Here is a 16,773-nt window from a genome sequence, read left to right on the forward strand (position 1 = left end):
CCCTATGTCTTGGCTACGATCCGGCAGTTTCGGATCCTACTTTTTGAGTTTTGGTCATGATCCATTTCGAATTGGACCATCCACCACATTGTCCTAGGTACTACTTACCTTGTATAAGTTAGGGCTTAGGGTTAGAGCAGGGAAGATGGAAGCATGGTTTGAAATTTTGGTTCCGGCATAAATTTCGGACCTAGCCGAAACCGAAATTCGGTAAAGACAGTCGAAATTTAGGCCGAAATTATTTGAGTAAAGAATAAAAATTTAATATTTTTTCCAAATTTCGCTGAAATTAACGAAATTTCCGAAATTTTGAACGAAATTTGGTACGTTTCTCCAATTTCTATTTCGATTCGGTCTTGACCGAAATTTAAAACCATGGATGATATATATATGAGAAAACGGTTCCTACACATATGTTAGAGAGTTCTCTACACACTAGCTTAAAATACAGTGGGGGCCCACATTGTTTGGGTGATCCAAGCCATCCATTTTAAAGGCCCTCACATAGATAGGGTGTCTACAAAAAATCAGATCCATAGGATCATCCCAACCCTACGATTTGTGGAGGTAAAATGGATGTCTCTAAACCTTCACAAATTAGTCCATTTTTTGCCTCCACAGTTCGAATGGTTAGGATGATCCTATGGATCTGATTTTTTTTGGACACCCTATCTATGTGAGGGCCTTAAAAATGAATGGTTTGGATCACCCAAATAATGTGGCCCCCACTGTATTTTAAGCTAGTGTGTAGATAACTTATCTACACATGTGTGTAGGAACCGTTTTCTCTCTCTCTCTCTCTCTCTCTCTCTCTCTCTCTCTCTATATATATATATATATATATATATATATATATATATATATATAGAGAGAGAGAGAGAGATATATATATATATATATATATATAGAGAGAGAGAGAGAGAGAAAACGGTTCCTACACACATGTGTAGATAAGTTATCTACACACTAGCTTAAAATACAGTGGAGGCCCACATTGTTTGGGTGATCCAAACCATTCATTTGATTGGCCATCACATAGATAGGGTATCCACAAAAAATCAGCTTCATAGGATCATTCTAACCCTTCGAACTGTGGAGGCAAAAAATGGACAGGTTTATGAAGGTTTATACACGTCCAATTTACCTCCACAAATCGTAGGGTTGGGATGATCCTATGGAGCTGACTTTTTATCGACACCCTATCTATGTGAGGGCCAATCAAATGAATGGTTTGGATCACCCAAACAATATGCCATCCACTGTATTTTAAGCTAGTGTGACTTATCTACACTTGTGTGTAAAAACCGTTCTCTCTCATATAGGCATCAATGAAGTAATACGAAAGATATTTATTTTTGGGAAATAATTTCAGCACACTGTGTTTTGATACATGCGCTCATGTATCTTGTCTCTTAACATCTAATTGTCATGTAAGTCCATTTTGGGGACTGTAAAAACCCTATTACAATTCTTTAAATATAAAAGACAAGAAACATGAGTGTCATGTATCAAAACATGTTTGTGTTGATATCATTTCCCTTAATTTTTTTTACCAAAGTTTTTATATGGTGGCCAAGTGTGAAGTACGGTGCGATCACGCTTAATAATTCATCCAACGGCAATACGTCTTAAGTTTGAAGTACCACCACCTTCATGTGACCTCACGGCCAGGCACCTTATAATTTCCCTTTTTTACATTGGCGCTCTCCAAGTCAGATATAGAATGCTCCATCAGATTTTGTGGCTTTGTCTAGGCCACAATCCAAACAATTTCAAACCCTAATGTGGGAGAATATTTAGTGGTCACATCAGCTTTTTCTTGCTGACATCAGCAAAATCTTGTCTTGAAAATGGTGGTCTCTCTTTCTCTCTCTACCCTCTCTCTCCACTCATCATAATATCTTTCTCTAATTAATGCTTGTCCCCTCTTTTGTCTCCTACCTTTACCCACATAAATCCCAGGAAAAGAAAAAAACCCGGCAACCAAACGCCTTCTTCCATAAGAATTCCGGGTCCATTGACCACCGCGCCCCCCCCCCCCCCCCCCCCACGCCCCAAACCACCCAGTAGGCTTGGGTTGGGTGCATCCTGGCTGTAATATATGTACTCGTTTAACACGGTTGTTCCAAATTTATATCTCTGCAACGGTTCAAATGGCCCTTATCCTTTTTGGATTTTTATCAGAATCTCGAAGCCTTAAATTGATCCTTCGTGGATCCTATCTAAGGTATTTGGTCCTATCTTAATCGTATTTGGATGGTCCAAGATCCAACAAAGATTATACAAATTCAAAAATCGATCCAATTTGAGAATGAAAAGTTTGAGGAAGTGTAAACTCAAGGGCACCCTTGCAAAAATCAGATGAAATGGCGCCCCATTGGTTGCACATCACCAAATTGCATTTATAATAGCACTGAATAATGTAAAAATAAATGCACTTTGGTGACGTGCAACCAAGGGGGTGACCTTGCATCAAATTTTTGCAAGGGCGCTCCCAAGTTTAGCATTCTTCAAAAAGTTTATATAGCAACATTAATGTGTCAACATATTCACAAGAGTGGAGAAAAATTAATGAAGGAATATTAGTCATCCTATAGAATACTTGAGGCTACATGATTCACATTTCATAGCATGTTCCTTTTGAGTTTTCTTGGATCAATGATCCGTAAATTCTATTAGGGCCCGTTTGGATACCCCTTTGATTTGGATTTGGAGGTGAATTTGAATTTCCAAAATCCATGAATTTGAAATCAAGAATTTTATAATTCACAAATTTATAAATAATGTCGTTTGGATGACCACATATAGATTTGGATTTCAAATCTAAATTAATTTTTTTTTGGTTTGGATGCTCTTTGGATTTGAATTTGAAATCTAACAAAACCAAAAAGCCCTAAAATACTTGATATATGGGCATTTCAGCCATTTTTCATGATGCAGGGGTATTCTAGTCATTTTACCCTATATTGGGGTATGTTGATCATTTTTTATGTCAAAAGAGTGTTTTAGTCATTTTTTATGACTCAGGGTATTTGGTCATTTTCACCCGGTATAGGTGTATTCCGGTCATTTTCCATGACCCGGGGGTATTCTAGTCATTTTACTTAATATGGCATATTTTATCATTTTTATCTCATGAAGGCATTTTTAGTCATTTTAGTCATTTTTCATGAGCCATCGGTCATTTTTACTTGATATAGGAGTATTTCGATAATTTTTCATGATCTTGGGGTATTTTAGTCATTTTACCCTATATAAGGTTATTTTGATCATTTTTATGTCATAAGGGTATTTTGTCATTTTTACCTGGTATAGGGGTATTTCTAGTCATTTTACCGAATATGGTGTATTTTTATCATTTTTATCCCATGATGGTATTTTTAGTCATTTTAGTCGTTTTCATGAGCCATGGGCCATTTTTACCTGATCTAAGGGTATTTTAGTAATTTTTCATGATATTGGGGTATTCTAGTCATTTTACCCTGTATGAGGTTATTTTGATCATTTTTATGTCATAAGGGTATTTTATTCATTTTGCACGACTCGGGGTATTTTGTCATTTTTACCTGATATAGGGGTATTTCAGTCATTTTGCCTGACTCGGGGTTTTCTAGTCATTTTACCTAATACGATTTATTTTGATCAGTTTTTAATGTCATGTGGGTACTTAAGTCATTTAACACTTCTTTGGTATGTTTTGGTCATTTTAACCCCTTACAAGTCAGATTTAGATTTATAAATAACTTCTCGCAGAAATGATTTATAAATCCAAAAAATTACACTAACATGAGGAATTTGTAAATCTTGTGGATTTCACTCAAATCCAAATCCAGATGTCATAACGGCTTGCCAAACGCCAAATTGGGATTTGAAAATCCAAATTCACCTCCAAATCCAAATCCAAGGGGTATCCAAACGGGCCCTTATTGATTCATTTGGCTGAATTAAACCATAGTGCATGAGTTTGTTATATTCAAATCACCATTGGAATCCGGAAGATATTAAGGAAAAGAAAATAAAGTGAGATCCAACATACCAAAAATTTTGTTAGGAAATTATTCAACTGCGGATAGTTTCATACAATAAGTGGACATCTTGCTCGACAGCTACTTTTTATCATCCAGAATGGTTTAGAGATGTGCAACATTACATTTCATCTTAGTCAAGATTTGTGATATTTCTACTCTGGTTGATATACTCATGATTGATCAAAATGTGATAATGGTTAAAGTGCAATAGTTTCACATGTACATTTAGGGCCCACTTGGATACCTCATATTTTGTATTTGGATTTGGAATTGAGTTTTGAATACAAAATGAATAGATCCGGCAGCTCATGTTGAAGGAGACAGAGAGCGAAGGGGGTACTTCCTAATGGAGGGGAGAGGTTGAGAAGCAAAGAGGGTGAAGGAAACTGCCAGATATGTGGATTTCCAATTACTTATTTCCACAATATATTTGGAAATCTAATTTTTTCACTGTCAGTCGCTGATTTGGAAATCCAAGGATTTGATCCGGATCCAAATCACAACATAAAAAGGGCTGAAATGTGAGAAATCCAAATCCAAATCTTCTCGGCATCTAAACAGGCCCTTAATGATTTTAGAGCAATGATAGATAAAAGGGAGCCCTTGCATAAAGAGTGGCAAAAGGGCTCTTCATTGGATCCACGTCATTTTCAGTTGCATTCTAAAATCGGTTGAAAAAGAAAAATCAGTTACATTTGATGACGTGGATCCAATCATGAGCCCTTTTGGGGCTCTTTATGCAAGGGCTCCCTTGTATCTATCATTCCTCATGATTTTAATGTATAAAATAAGAGAAACTTTTGAATTTAAATAGTCTTGTTTTAAATTCGGGTGACATTAGTATCTTAAACTTTTCAATCCCATAATCGGAGCACATTTGGAAAATTGGGTTGGTCTACTTCAAAATCATATATGGGTCTTAGATCTCTATACCTACTTGTGCGTACTTTTTAAAAATGTCACTATAGCACACCTTGTTCGAAGATCCAAATCATTCATTTGTTGATCCTACTCCTGTAATATATGGACGAACATCTCTACTGATTGGAAGGTTAGGATCATCTTATGGAGGTGATTTTCGGGGCAAACTGTGGGACCCAACAATTGAATGGTTTAGATCTTTGAAGAAGGTGCGCCCCAGTCTATTTTTTAAAAATACGTGCACATACATTGGAACATCATGTACCGCATATTTTTTTTTTTTAATTCACTAGGGTCATTTGTTGCGCCCCGACATAAATAGGCATTGGCCCTAATATTATCTCCATAAAATGTTGTATGACTCGTTTTTCGAATATGAATCAATTAAAATATATTTAAGTTAGATTTTATATGATTATTTGCAAAATAAATACTATAAGACATATTAACTTTTGGAAAATAAGTTTCCTTATTCAAGAGATGCTTTGGCTCAAAAGAGCATAAATGATCCTCTGTAGAGAACACGACCTCGGTGTGACTAATGTCAAGTTGGAACAGCATAATGAGGTGTCCATCTTTAGTGAACCATGAGTCCAAGAGCCAAGAAAAATTCCATATCTTTTGTTCCTAGTTGTGAACCCACAAGAGGAAAAGAATATTTGGATCCCACCATGATTATGGTAGGAGATGTTGAAGTACAAATGACTAAATAAACACCATCTCTAACAGTAATAACTTAATCTTTTGGAGTAATTGGTTGTTTCACATAGTATAAGAGCTATTGCCCCACGGCAGGTCTTGTGTTCAAAACACAACTCCGTGGTATTGAAAATCCTTGTCTACGGCCGGCACACATGAGGGGGGGGGGGGGGGGCGGGGGAAGTATAAATGATTAGATAACATCATCTCTAACACTAACAACTTAAGCTTTTGGAGTAATTGGTTGTTTTGCAGGAGAAAGAGCAAGAGCTTTGTAATTGGATAAATGAACAAGATTATACTGTAATGGAACCCAAGAAAGTCTACTTATTCACTGAGATTGCTCTGCTCTGCTTTCAGAAGCTTGATATTCTGTCCAAAAAACAAAATATAAGGAGGGGGGAGGGAGGTGAAGGAAGAGCTAAAATTTTATAATAAAAAAAAGAAAGAGTGAGGTGGCAAGCTCTCCCTGAAGCATGCAAAATTTGGAGGGTTCCCCTTAGATGTTGGATCTTGATGTTTGAATGGATGAGATGGAATTAACTTCAATCATCACCTAGGAGTGTAGCTCTTTACATAATAGTGACTCATTTTAGCAAGTCTGGGTTACATGATGGCCCAATAGACTAGAAGTAAGGTGCTATTAGGTTAGGTTGGCAACTAGTGGGGGCCATGTGTAGTTTAAAGGGAAGTCTAGAGTTCATTTTTATTAAATCAAGGATTTGTGTAGAACTTTTGCAACTCCTCTCAACTAAGCCTTTGTCCCAAAGTAGTTGGGGTAGGCTTGGGTAGAACTTTTGCAATTAGGGAAAAATTAAGGCCTGCAGTTCGCATTCGCACCCATTTTAACGTGATTTGACATCAAAAAGCGTTAAAGTTGCCTGCCGTTCACGTTGTAAGGGGGGCGAAGGGTGAAAATATCATTGCCCAAAATTAAAGGTGCTCTAAATCCTTATATATGGGGTAGGAAGGTTTCCGGACAAGCTTTTGGACCTGACAATTGGGTTGCTCTGGTGATTAAGAGGTGGGTATAGCCCATCCTAGAAATATAATGTACTCTGTTCTGATCGAGGCCGTTGGGGATGCATCCGCACAATTGTATCACTTATTCACTATCAACATGCTTGATCCTTTGTTTTTATTTTTCTGACAATTTGCATTGGTTGCTTTGGATGCGTATTATTGAGTTACCACAAGGTCGAAGTGACTTAAGCGAAGATGTATAGGACGCATCAATGGGGACATGAGGTGATGAACCTTTTTGTATGGTTGAATCGTTCTAATTTGACATGATTGAGTGAAAATTTCTCTGACATTTTCAAAAATGCTTGATTGATTTGAAAAGCAAGGTGGGACCGCTTCTTCAATGATCCGAACCGTTCATTTCACGAACGCCATTTGATGAATGACATTACGGATGGGCCATGACCCATGACTCTTCCTCTCTGGTTTATCTTTGAAGATTTTCTTGCTGAATGCGGGGAGTATCCCACATAGCTAGGGGTGCCAACGGATCCACTTATGTCTGGGTCAAGATCCATTTGGATTCCTTATCGATCGGATCCTTTTCAAAGTGCTATTCGGATTTTACATTTTGAGTCCAGAGTCATGATCCATTTCAAATCGGACCGTCCATTAGAGTGCCTTACATTGTGCACATTTTAAGGCTTAAAATAACTACAGGAGGGATTATGGAACAAACTTCAGGGTGAGAATAGAGAAGGTGCGGCGGAATTAGGAATTTGAACCGATATCACATTCCAATCCCATTCCAAATCCCTCGGTAAACGGAATAGCAATTGCAATTCTACTGTTTGGGTAAGTATTGGAATTTAACAAGGGAATCAATTGTGATTCTGATTCTAGCGTTTGGTAGCATATGGAACAACATTGGAGTAGAATCAAATATTCAAAAAATCTTAAGTCTTTTTTTTTTTTCTCTTTTTTTTTGCTAAAATTTCAAATCAATTTTTATGTCCAAATCCAAATAAGATTCTATGCCCCAATATGGTGGTTGTTCCAATCCATAGGATCGTTTGGGAATCAAGATTTTCTCAAGGAAAATGATATGGAGACCGAGAATAGGACCTGCAATGAAAATATGCCATGTGTTAAATTTTTATATCTTTTCTATGATCTCCCTAAAATTAAGGACCGGCTCAGGTCACTTTATTCAATATAAAATTTAGGCCGAAATTACTGAAATTTTGGTAAAATATTAAAATGATTTCACCAAAAAAACCGGTTTTCTTGGTGAAATTTCGGGAAAAAACGAAATTTCGGCCGAAATAAATTACAGTTTCAGGTAATAGCGATTTCAATGTCAATCTCCACCGAAATCCGAAATTTTGTAGGGAAATTTCGGATTTCGGTCGAAATTTAAAACCATGGTTAGGAGTTAGGACAGGGTATCAAAGCCTTCCTTCATTTTCCATTTAACCAAAGATAGGGTAACAAAATCCTTAGGAAGAAAAGATGAGAGGTACATGTCAGAATACCGCCTATTTAGTAGGGAAACAAAACTCGTCCTTTATTTCCCGTGATATTTCCGCCTCCCCTTTCCAGTTACACCAGAGTTGCAAAACCAAACGTCTGAATGAGGCCATCGACAATCACATGCCGATTCTTATTTACCATTCCCACGAATGAGAGGGGGTTTAGAATATTACAAACATACCCCTTGACAAATAGACATAAACGAACAAACATACTGAGGGCATTTTTGTATATTGCTCCTCTCCATTCGGATAATAAAATCCCTTCCTCATCACAAAACCCTAACCCTAGCAGAGTCCATTGTTGCAAGAGGCTCCGCTCGATCTGAAACCCTAAAAATCGCCTCTGCAAAATGGTAACCTTGAGTGCCTTTATCCTCTCAATTTTACTAGATCTACTTTGATTTCTGTTATTTTTCTTCACTCAGAGCTTCGTCTTTTACTTTAATGGCGTTTTATCACTTTATCTTTTTCCCCTAATTTGGTGCAGGCGCCTAAGAAGGAAAAAGCTCCGCCTCCATCTTCCAAGCCTGCTAAATCTGGCGGAGGGAAACAGAAAAAGAAGGTATATATTAGGGTTAGGGTTTCATCATTCATGTAGATCTCAAGGACTTTTGGAACGGCTTTATTTCAACCGAGTTTTTTGAGTTTTATTTGATGGATTGCAGTTTTTTAGATGCTTGTTCTGCTTATAAATTAGGGCTTCTATCGATGCTTGCAGTCATTTGATTTTTTATTTTTATGAGGGTTAGGGTTTTCATCATTCATGTAGATCTCAGGGCTTTGGAAGGACATTAGTTCAACTTCGGGTTTTGAGTTTTATTTGATGAGTTGCAATATTTTGGATGCTTGTTTTGGTTATAAATTAGGTTTCTATCGATGTTGGAAGTCATTTGATTTTTTTTATTAGGTTTATGGCTTCATCCTTCATTTGATTTATTACACTGAGTTTTTCGAGGTTTTCGTTTCAGAAATGGAGCAAAGGGAAGCAGAAGGAGAAGGTGAACAACATGGTTCTCTTTGATCAGGGTAGTTATGACAAGCTTCTTATTGAAGTTCCTAAGTACAAGCTCATCACTCCTTCGATTTTGTCCGACAGACTGAGGGTATCTTTCTTTCTCCTCTATCTCTTGAGTTGGGTGTGTCTGTGTAGAATTGTGTTTGCTTTTGTTCAGATTGAGTACTATATTTTTTGTCTTAGTCATTGGCCGAGATCACGAAACCTCTGAGAGCCCTATTAGCCCTTGCGAGTATGTCGTAATAGGGGGATTTAAATAATCCGTCCTTGGCTTGTTTCAAAACCTCTGTGTGCTACGTGATATGGGATGAGAAGGTTAAATCAGTGTTTCAAAACGTGGATGTTGGACAATACACGCTCCTAGTCAACTCGGGTCAACGCTTTCGAGTAGTCAGTTGATGTGGCTGGGCTGCTCGGTTGACGCGGTCATAACTCGGGCAAGTCAAAAGGAGTTTTGATTGTCTTTGTAGGGCAAAATGTGGATTCGGACAAGAATGTGGCCAAGGAAAAGGGGACTGTTCGGGGGAGTCCATGACGACATGGGGGAGTATTGAAACTATGGGTTGAATAGGAGCTCCTCACTACTTTAAAAAGAAGAAGGCTTTTGTTATGATCCATGATTCCATGTTTTAAAATTCGAATTTAATTTTTCATATCCTTTCTAGATTAGGGTTTTGGGTTGATGATTAGGGGTATCTTGAATACAATCTTGACTTTGTGATGATCCATTTTTATGTTGTAATTTGGCTTTTCGTTCTCCTTCTAAACCATGTTCTATGATTCTTGATCCGAAATGGGTTTTTGTAGTGCTTCTGGTGTTGAATATGGTAAATGTTCTTAATGAAGACTAGGATTGCAATTGGGTGAGTCAGGTGATAATAAAGTTACTCTTACGAACATGCGAATTCATTTACGAGGTAGCCCCTCAAGGTGGGTCTAGGATTGCAAATTGTTGAGTAGGGTGAGAACAAAAGTACTCTTAGTAACATGTGAGTTCATTTAAGAGGTTGCCCCTGAAGATAGTGTAGAGATTTTGGTTTTTGCATTTATTTGTTGGGTTTATTACATAATTAGAGAACTTCTATTGGCATATCTTCTTCTTCTTTTTTTATCTGATCCATGAATAGAAAAAAAGGGCAATTGGTTCTATGATGTGGGGTCTGGTTTATATATATCTATCGTGCTCCTTGTTGAGAGTTCTGCGATATTAAAAGGTTAACAAACTACTTGAATCATCAAGGAAAAATGAACAACATGATGGAGGATTCCTTGTCTCTGGTCTATGTCCTGAGATTCAAATTGTAACATTATATTGTAAAAGGTCTGGTCAAATTTTCTAAAGTAATCCTGATTGTATCTTTTTTTCTAAATTAATAAAAACTATAAACTCTCAGCTCTACTCAACTCAACTAAACCTCTGTCCCAAACTAGTTGGGGTCTGCTAATAAGAACTATAAAAATAATAAAAAAACATGAGTTAGCAAACTACTTGAATCGTCAAGAAAAAAAAAAGAATGACTTGAAGGAATATTCCTTTATGTCTGGTGTGTAGCCTGAGATTCAAATTGCAACATCATCTTGTAAGAGGTCTGGTCAAATTTTCCAAAGTTAATCCTGATTGTATCTTTTTTCTAAATTAATAAGGAGTATAAAAATGATGATACATGAAATAGAGATATGGGCAGTTCAACAGAATTGATATCCGCCATATCAATTCCTAGTCACATTTAACATTCCTTGGCTTTTATATTTCGCTGTAGATAGGTTGTGTAGGCCACCCAAAAAACTCATTAGATTGGAGAAATTGGCGTTTAGATGGTTAACTGAAGTTTTATTTGGCTCCTTTCAATTCAAAAGATTATATCAACTTCAAAACTACCAAGTGACGATGGCTTATTATTCTTGGAGTCATCAAATCCATGCGTGACTAGTGTGACGTTATCCAAGTTGATTCTAATGATCTATGTATGGAGCAATCTTGTTGGGCTGTAGGATTTTATGTCGAAATCATAGATTTCAACAGAACTGTTGGAATAAGACATGAAATACAAAACCCCTTTGAAACGAAAAGAAGACTTTCAAGGCACAAAACCCCTTTGATACATTTTATCAAACACTTGGTGGGCACCTTGGAGAGGAAGACAAAAGACATGAGACACAACAAATATAGATGGAGAAAACAAAGATAGGTTGAAGAACAAGAAGAAAACACTCCATGCGGCAACCCAGAGGAGAGAAAGAGTAAATACGGCCGAGGAAAATGGATTTGCCGAGAGAGAAACGACGGCACTGAAAATACTGAGAGAGATTTTTGGGGTTTGAAACAAAAAAAGAGAAATATGAGACAGTAGGGGAGAGAGATCTTAGGAAGATTTGAGGAGAAACTATAGGAAGATAAAGAGAGGAAAATGAGATGCGAGAGAGATATGAGAGAAATAGATGATGGCGTGGATGGAGATAGACTCTTCTTCTTTCTTTCTTGAAGGATCAACCCAACTTACAATGACTACAATACCCGTACCCATTACAAGTAATGTCTAAACTACCCTAATACATTATTCAACAGTCTTAAATTGGATATCTCTCATCATATATACTATGGTTGGGCCCAACGACGACGATGACATATCTTTTGAAGATGCTCCTCCTACTGGTGGTGGCGGCAGGGGCGATTACGACGACGACGACGAAGACATTGAGTAAGATCATCAGGGTTATGAATGATGCTCTTGAGACATGTGACTTATGAGAGATGATATCATGCATTTCCTTTTTTTAAGCTTTCTATGTATCACTTGCACTTGTGCAAGAAAATTTCGTGTTCAAGTAATAAAAATGCCTTTTGTTTTACATATTTTGATTCATTTACAAACTAAATGGCCACCGAAACGAAATTTTGAACTAAGATTAAAACCCCAAAAATGAGAATTAAACCTAAAAAATTATGATTACGAGGCAAAGATCAGGGAAATATGCAAGTACTATTAGAGCATATTTATCACACATTAATGTATTCTTTTAAGATCATATAAACCCAAAAGGCTATTTTAAATGCAAACATGAGTGTTTGTGTTGAATTTTAAGACATGAGTATTGCACTCATGTAGAACTGTACTCTATCCTAAATCTTAAGTAAATGGATCACAATCAATTCAATAATATGATGAAAGATCATTAAAGAAGCATCACTTAGGACCTAGCACTTATACTATTGACATTAACATAGAGATTAAAATCAGTAACACACAGAAGCTGCAACTTGTAAAGAAGATGATTGCAAGATTATATCCAAATCCTAATCACAAACATCCTCACATTAAAAACATAACCTAATAATGACTCAAACTCAAAAGGCCAACCGTTAATATTATTTCCTGATCATCTTGTCAATGAATTATATCCAAATGGTATGTGTACTGTTCCGGATTTTCGTAAAATGATTATGATAAAGAGTGAGAAGCACCATATCCTAGGCAGTCAGTCCACTTTCTTTTCTTTTCGCTAAGAAAAATGAATTGTAGCAAAGAAGTTAGAAATGCCCGGTCATGATCTAAGCAAACAAGACTTAACCTTTTCCTATCAAAACATCTTCATACCTAGAATTAGCACATTATCAGTTCATCACCAATGTTAATTCATGCTACCGCTCTCCAAATTTTAAATTTGAGAAAAGATGATTCAGCCATTTTCGAGAGACTTTCAGTGGGTACGGTTTACGATTTCGAAGAGGTAGAAACATGAAAGAAGGAAAACGGGCTATTATAAGCGCTTACACCATATAAAAACTCATTAGTTTTAGAGTGGTTTGATTATCTCCCTCCGTAAATTGTATTTTCTTTTTCCTTTTCTTTGTAATTTGTGAACCTTCTTGGTTCCTTCCTTCAATATATTAATATTTCAAAAAAAAAAAAAAAACTCATTAGAAGTATATCATTATCCATGTATTTATTCATAAAGAATCTTGTATGAAATTTAAACTAACAAATATATTCCTGTGATGCTCATTTTAAAAAAAACTTATCATTCAAAAAAGAGAAAAGAAAAAAAATCAACTCTAGAAAGTTCTTTGGGTTGACCTCGCCCTAAGCAAACGTGAATTTTGGTATGGTGGATTCATCCTTCAAGCAAGGATTTAAATGTCGGTTTCGGTCACAACCGAAAGGTCGAAACCTAAATTTTTCGGTTTTGGCTGAAATCATGTAAAATTTTGAAAAACAATTTTGGTATTTTGCAAGATTTATGTGGAAATTTCAGTCGAAATTTTGGTAATTTCGGATTTATGTACTATTGAGGTCGGTTCCCGGCCGAAATACCGATTTGAAACCATGCCTTTAAGTGCGTTTTCGTCAATTTTCATATGTGTTACCCTCGTACCCTCGATGCTCCTCTATTGTTCACCTAAAAGTTTCTAATGCATTTCCTATGTGTATCTCAATGTGTTTCTCATATGATTTCCTATTGCTTCTTTGTTTCTTGTTCCCCCCTATTTTCCATGTATTTTATGAACTTTTTGCTTCCCGATCTGGTCACTATCAGGACCCTTCAATTAAGATGGATTGGTATTGAGTAAGAATTAATTTTTGTAAATTGAATATATAAAAGGACTAAGGTTTTTGCCATTAAAAAAAGGACTAATTTTTTGGAAAAGCATCATGGATTGATGATAGGGGATAGTTTTGAATTTGAATGATACGGGCTCTTTCATAGTCTAGACTTTATTCTTTTGTGTAATTATAATGGAGGTGGCTGAGAATCAAGCTATGATTGGGATTGGTGTGAGTTTATTGTGAGGGGTGTTTGCCCAAGGTAGCTTTGAGAAGATTGCTCCTTAGAATGACATTTTATTTTGGGGTAGCTGTTTGGAAAGTGAGCATCAATAGCATTTTTTTTGGTTTGACTTTGTTACATATTTGTAGTAACTAGAAAAGAAGATTCATGGTTTGATATAGTTGATTGATTATAGAGAAATTATATGATGCCCAACCATCAAGCCCTGTGTGGGCGGTACATCAAAAGTACTGCCCTTGATATTTGAGCCAACAGCCGCCCACTTTTTGGGGTAGCTGTTTGGAAAGTGAGCATCAATATCATTTTTTTTTGTTTGACTTTGTTACATATTTATAGTAGCTAGAAAAGAAGATTCATGGTTTGATATAGTTGATTATAGAGAAATTACATGATGCCCAACCATCAATCTCCATGTGTGCAGTACGTCAAAAGTACCGCCCTTGATGTTTGATCCAACAGCAGCCTCTTAAAAAGTGGGCGGCTGTTGGATCAAATATCAAGGGCGGTACCGCTCAGACGGGACTTGACGGTCAGGTGTTGTATAAAAACTTGTTGATTATATAAATCATGACCCGGTGATAAACTGATTATGTGCTCATTCTAGGTATGAAGATGTTTTGACTGGAAAAGATTCAGTCTTGTTTGTTTGGATCATGACTGGGCATTTCTAACTTCTTTGCTGCAATTCATTTTTCTTAGCAAAGTGAAAAGAAAGTGCCCTCTAGGATGTGATACTTTTCACTCTTTATCGTAGTCATTTTACGAAAATCTGGAACAGTACACATACCACTTGGATATTCGCAGGATCTTTTGCAGAAGTAGAGCAGGGAACAGGTTTGAGCCGGCAAGTTGGAATCAGTAACTGGTGCTTACAGCATGGAATTTCACTCGTCTGATTTTTCCGTGTTTAGGAGTGGGATAGGAGGAGTCTTTTTTGTAGGTTTAAGCAAATTAAGGGAGGAGATAAAATGAAAGTGCTCAGTCTAGGCTGCTGATTCCCTCTTGATCTTTTCTATTGATGGTTTTTGGTTGTCTTTTTCCCTAGAGATCGATTTACTTTCGACACTTTCATCTGGAATATGTATTTTTTTTCCTCATATATATTCAATATCTCCTCTCATGCCCTGTCAGCTGTGTCTATTTTATTTAAGCCCAGTTTAGAAACCAGGTTTCTCAGAGCATTCCTTATTTCTGTCATTGAATGTTTCAACGCTACGTATTTAAGATTTATGTCTGAAACGTCCTTTGCAATTTCATTGTATTATCTCTCAATCAAGCATGTTTCTAATATGGTAGTATGAGAAGGAACATAGCAAGTCGTGTCAGTGCTGAAATGACAGCATTTTCATCTGAAAATTCCTTACTTCTTCCTCACATAAATATAGTTTCTTCAGCCATTTTCTTGTTAGCTGGTACTTGTTATTTGAATCTCTGTTTAGAGACTAGAGGCCTCTTTGGATGCCTCTAAAATCCTTTTGCATATAATACTATGTAAATGATTTTGAAGTTTTTGTGCAAATAATGGTTATTGTAGTTTTTTAAATTGATATAGTTAATGGCTTCCAAAGAGGGCCTTAATGTCCCATTTGAAAATAAGGACCAATTTTGTGGCATCCACAGATGCCCTAGATCTCTTAAACCATTCTTGAGATCTCTTCCTCAATGCTTCAATGGTATGTATTTGGAGATCTATGTCTGGGATAACCTTTTGCTTTTCCAATATATTATCTATAAAATGACTGCGTTTTGGTAATTGATTAATGAAAAGCTGTTTTTTTTAATATTATCTCCAGATTAATGGATCACTCGCTCGTCGCGCAATCAAAGATCTAATGGCAAGAGGTTCGATCAGGATGATTTCTGCTCACTCCAGCCAGCAGATTTATACCAGAGCCACCAATACCTAGAAGTAGTCCTCTTTCATTATTGAGTTTGTTCCATTCCATAAAGAGTGTTTATTACTGATCAGGCTTTAGTTTGCAGTAATTGCGAAACTGTTGCATTTCTTATTCAGGTTTTGATGTTTTCTGACCTAAATTCTGTTACTTGTTAGTGCTCGCTACTCAAAAGTCATTGCAATTTCTTAAGAGTATGATGTTCCCATCCAGTTCTTTACCACCTTTTTTAACAAGTAGAAGTAACCAGGCTTTTATAAATAGATTGAATTGTTGGTTTTCCGAGAAGTTGAGGCTTCAGATGGAACGGTACACAGTTGGTGTGTCTAAAATCTTTGATATCTTCTAAACATCAGAGTGCGCAATTGCTTTTTACCTTAGCCAGGAAAATGAAAGGCTGAAGAGATGCAACCACTGGCTACTTCCAATGCTTCTTTTTAGTGGTTTTTGTGACTTTTGGACAGAAACTGTTCTCATAAAACCAAAAGAAATGGGATGCTATGTATATAAGAAGGGTGGGTGTGGGGTGCATTTATCATCACCTCTCCTGTATAAAGCAGCTGATGCTTGCTGGAAATTGTGTGGTTGAAAACTGAGTCCCATTACTTTCACCCATGAGAGCATAATTAAACCTCAAATTTTGGGCTAAAGGCAATCGTTGAACTGGAAGCCCCCTCCTAAAAACTTCATAAACTCAATTTTGGTGGATGCTTTCTTTGCAATGTTTTTAGAAAATTTTCGGGTGACACCATCTATTCCTTTGCGGATTTCACTGAAGCCGAGGTCTCACTCTATCAGAGTCTGATCATCTTCATGAATCAAATTGATGGTAGTTTGGAAGTGGAAAGCTGTTCTTCAAGGTTCACACTCTATCGGAGTCTGACCATCTTCACGAACCAAATTAAAGGTAGTTTGGAAATAGAATGCTG

The 16,773-nt window shown here is 36.7% G+C and overlaps 1 protein-coding gene across 1 annotated transcript; it reads left to right on the top strand.

Moving 5' to 3' along the window:
• Window positions 1–8,353: 8,353 nt before the first annotated feature.
• On the top strand, window positions 8,354–16,056 carry LOC143866507 (small ribosomal subunit protein eS25y). The gene is made up of 4 exons (XM_077375981.1): window positions 8,354–8,499; window positions 8,634–8,708; window positions 9,115–9,249; window positions 15,743–16,056. Exons 1-4 carry the CDS (start codon window positions 8,497–8,499, stop codon window positions 15,854–15,856), a joined length of 327 nt encoding a protein of 108 aa, XP_077232096.1. The 5' UTR covers window positions 8,354–8,496; the 3' UTR covers window positions 15,857–16,056.
• The last annotated feature ends 717 nt before the right edge of the window (window positions 16,057–16,773 follow it).

This window comes from Tasmannia lanceolata, unplaced genomic scaffold (assembly GCF_043159265.1).
Source record: "Tasmannia lanceolata isolate RefF3 unplaced genomic scaffold, GAP_Taslan_0.1 ptg000135l, whole genome shotgun sequence".
NCBI classification, from domain to species: Eukaryota; Viridiplantae; Streptophyta; class Magnoliopsida; order Canellales; family Winteraceae; genus Tasmannia; species Tasmannia lanceolata.

Excerpts from the sequence above, each read along its gene's own strand:
- LOC143866507 (XM_077375981.1), top strand. Across the intron at positions 8,709-9,114 it reads GAGGGAAACAGAAAAAGAAG|AAATGGAGCAAAGGGAAGCA; the intron begins GTATATATTAGG and ends TTTTCGTTTCAG. Across the intron at positions 9,250-15,742 it reads TTTTGTCCGACAGACTGAGG|ATTAATGGATCACTCGCTCG; the intron begins GTATCTTTCTTT and ends TATTATCTCCAG.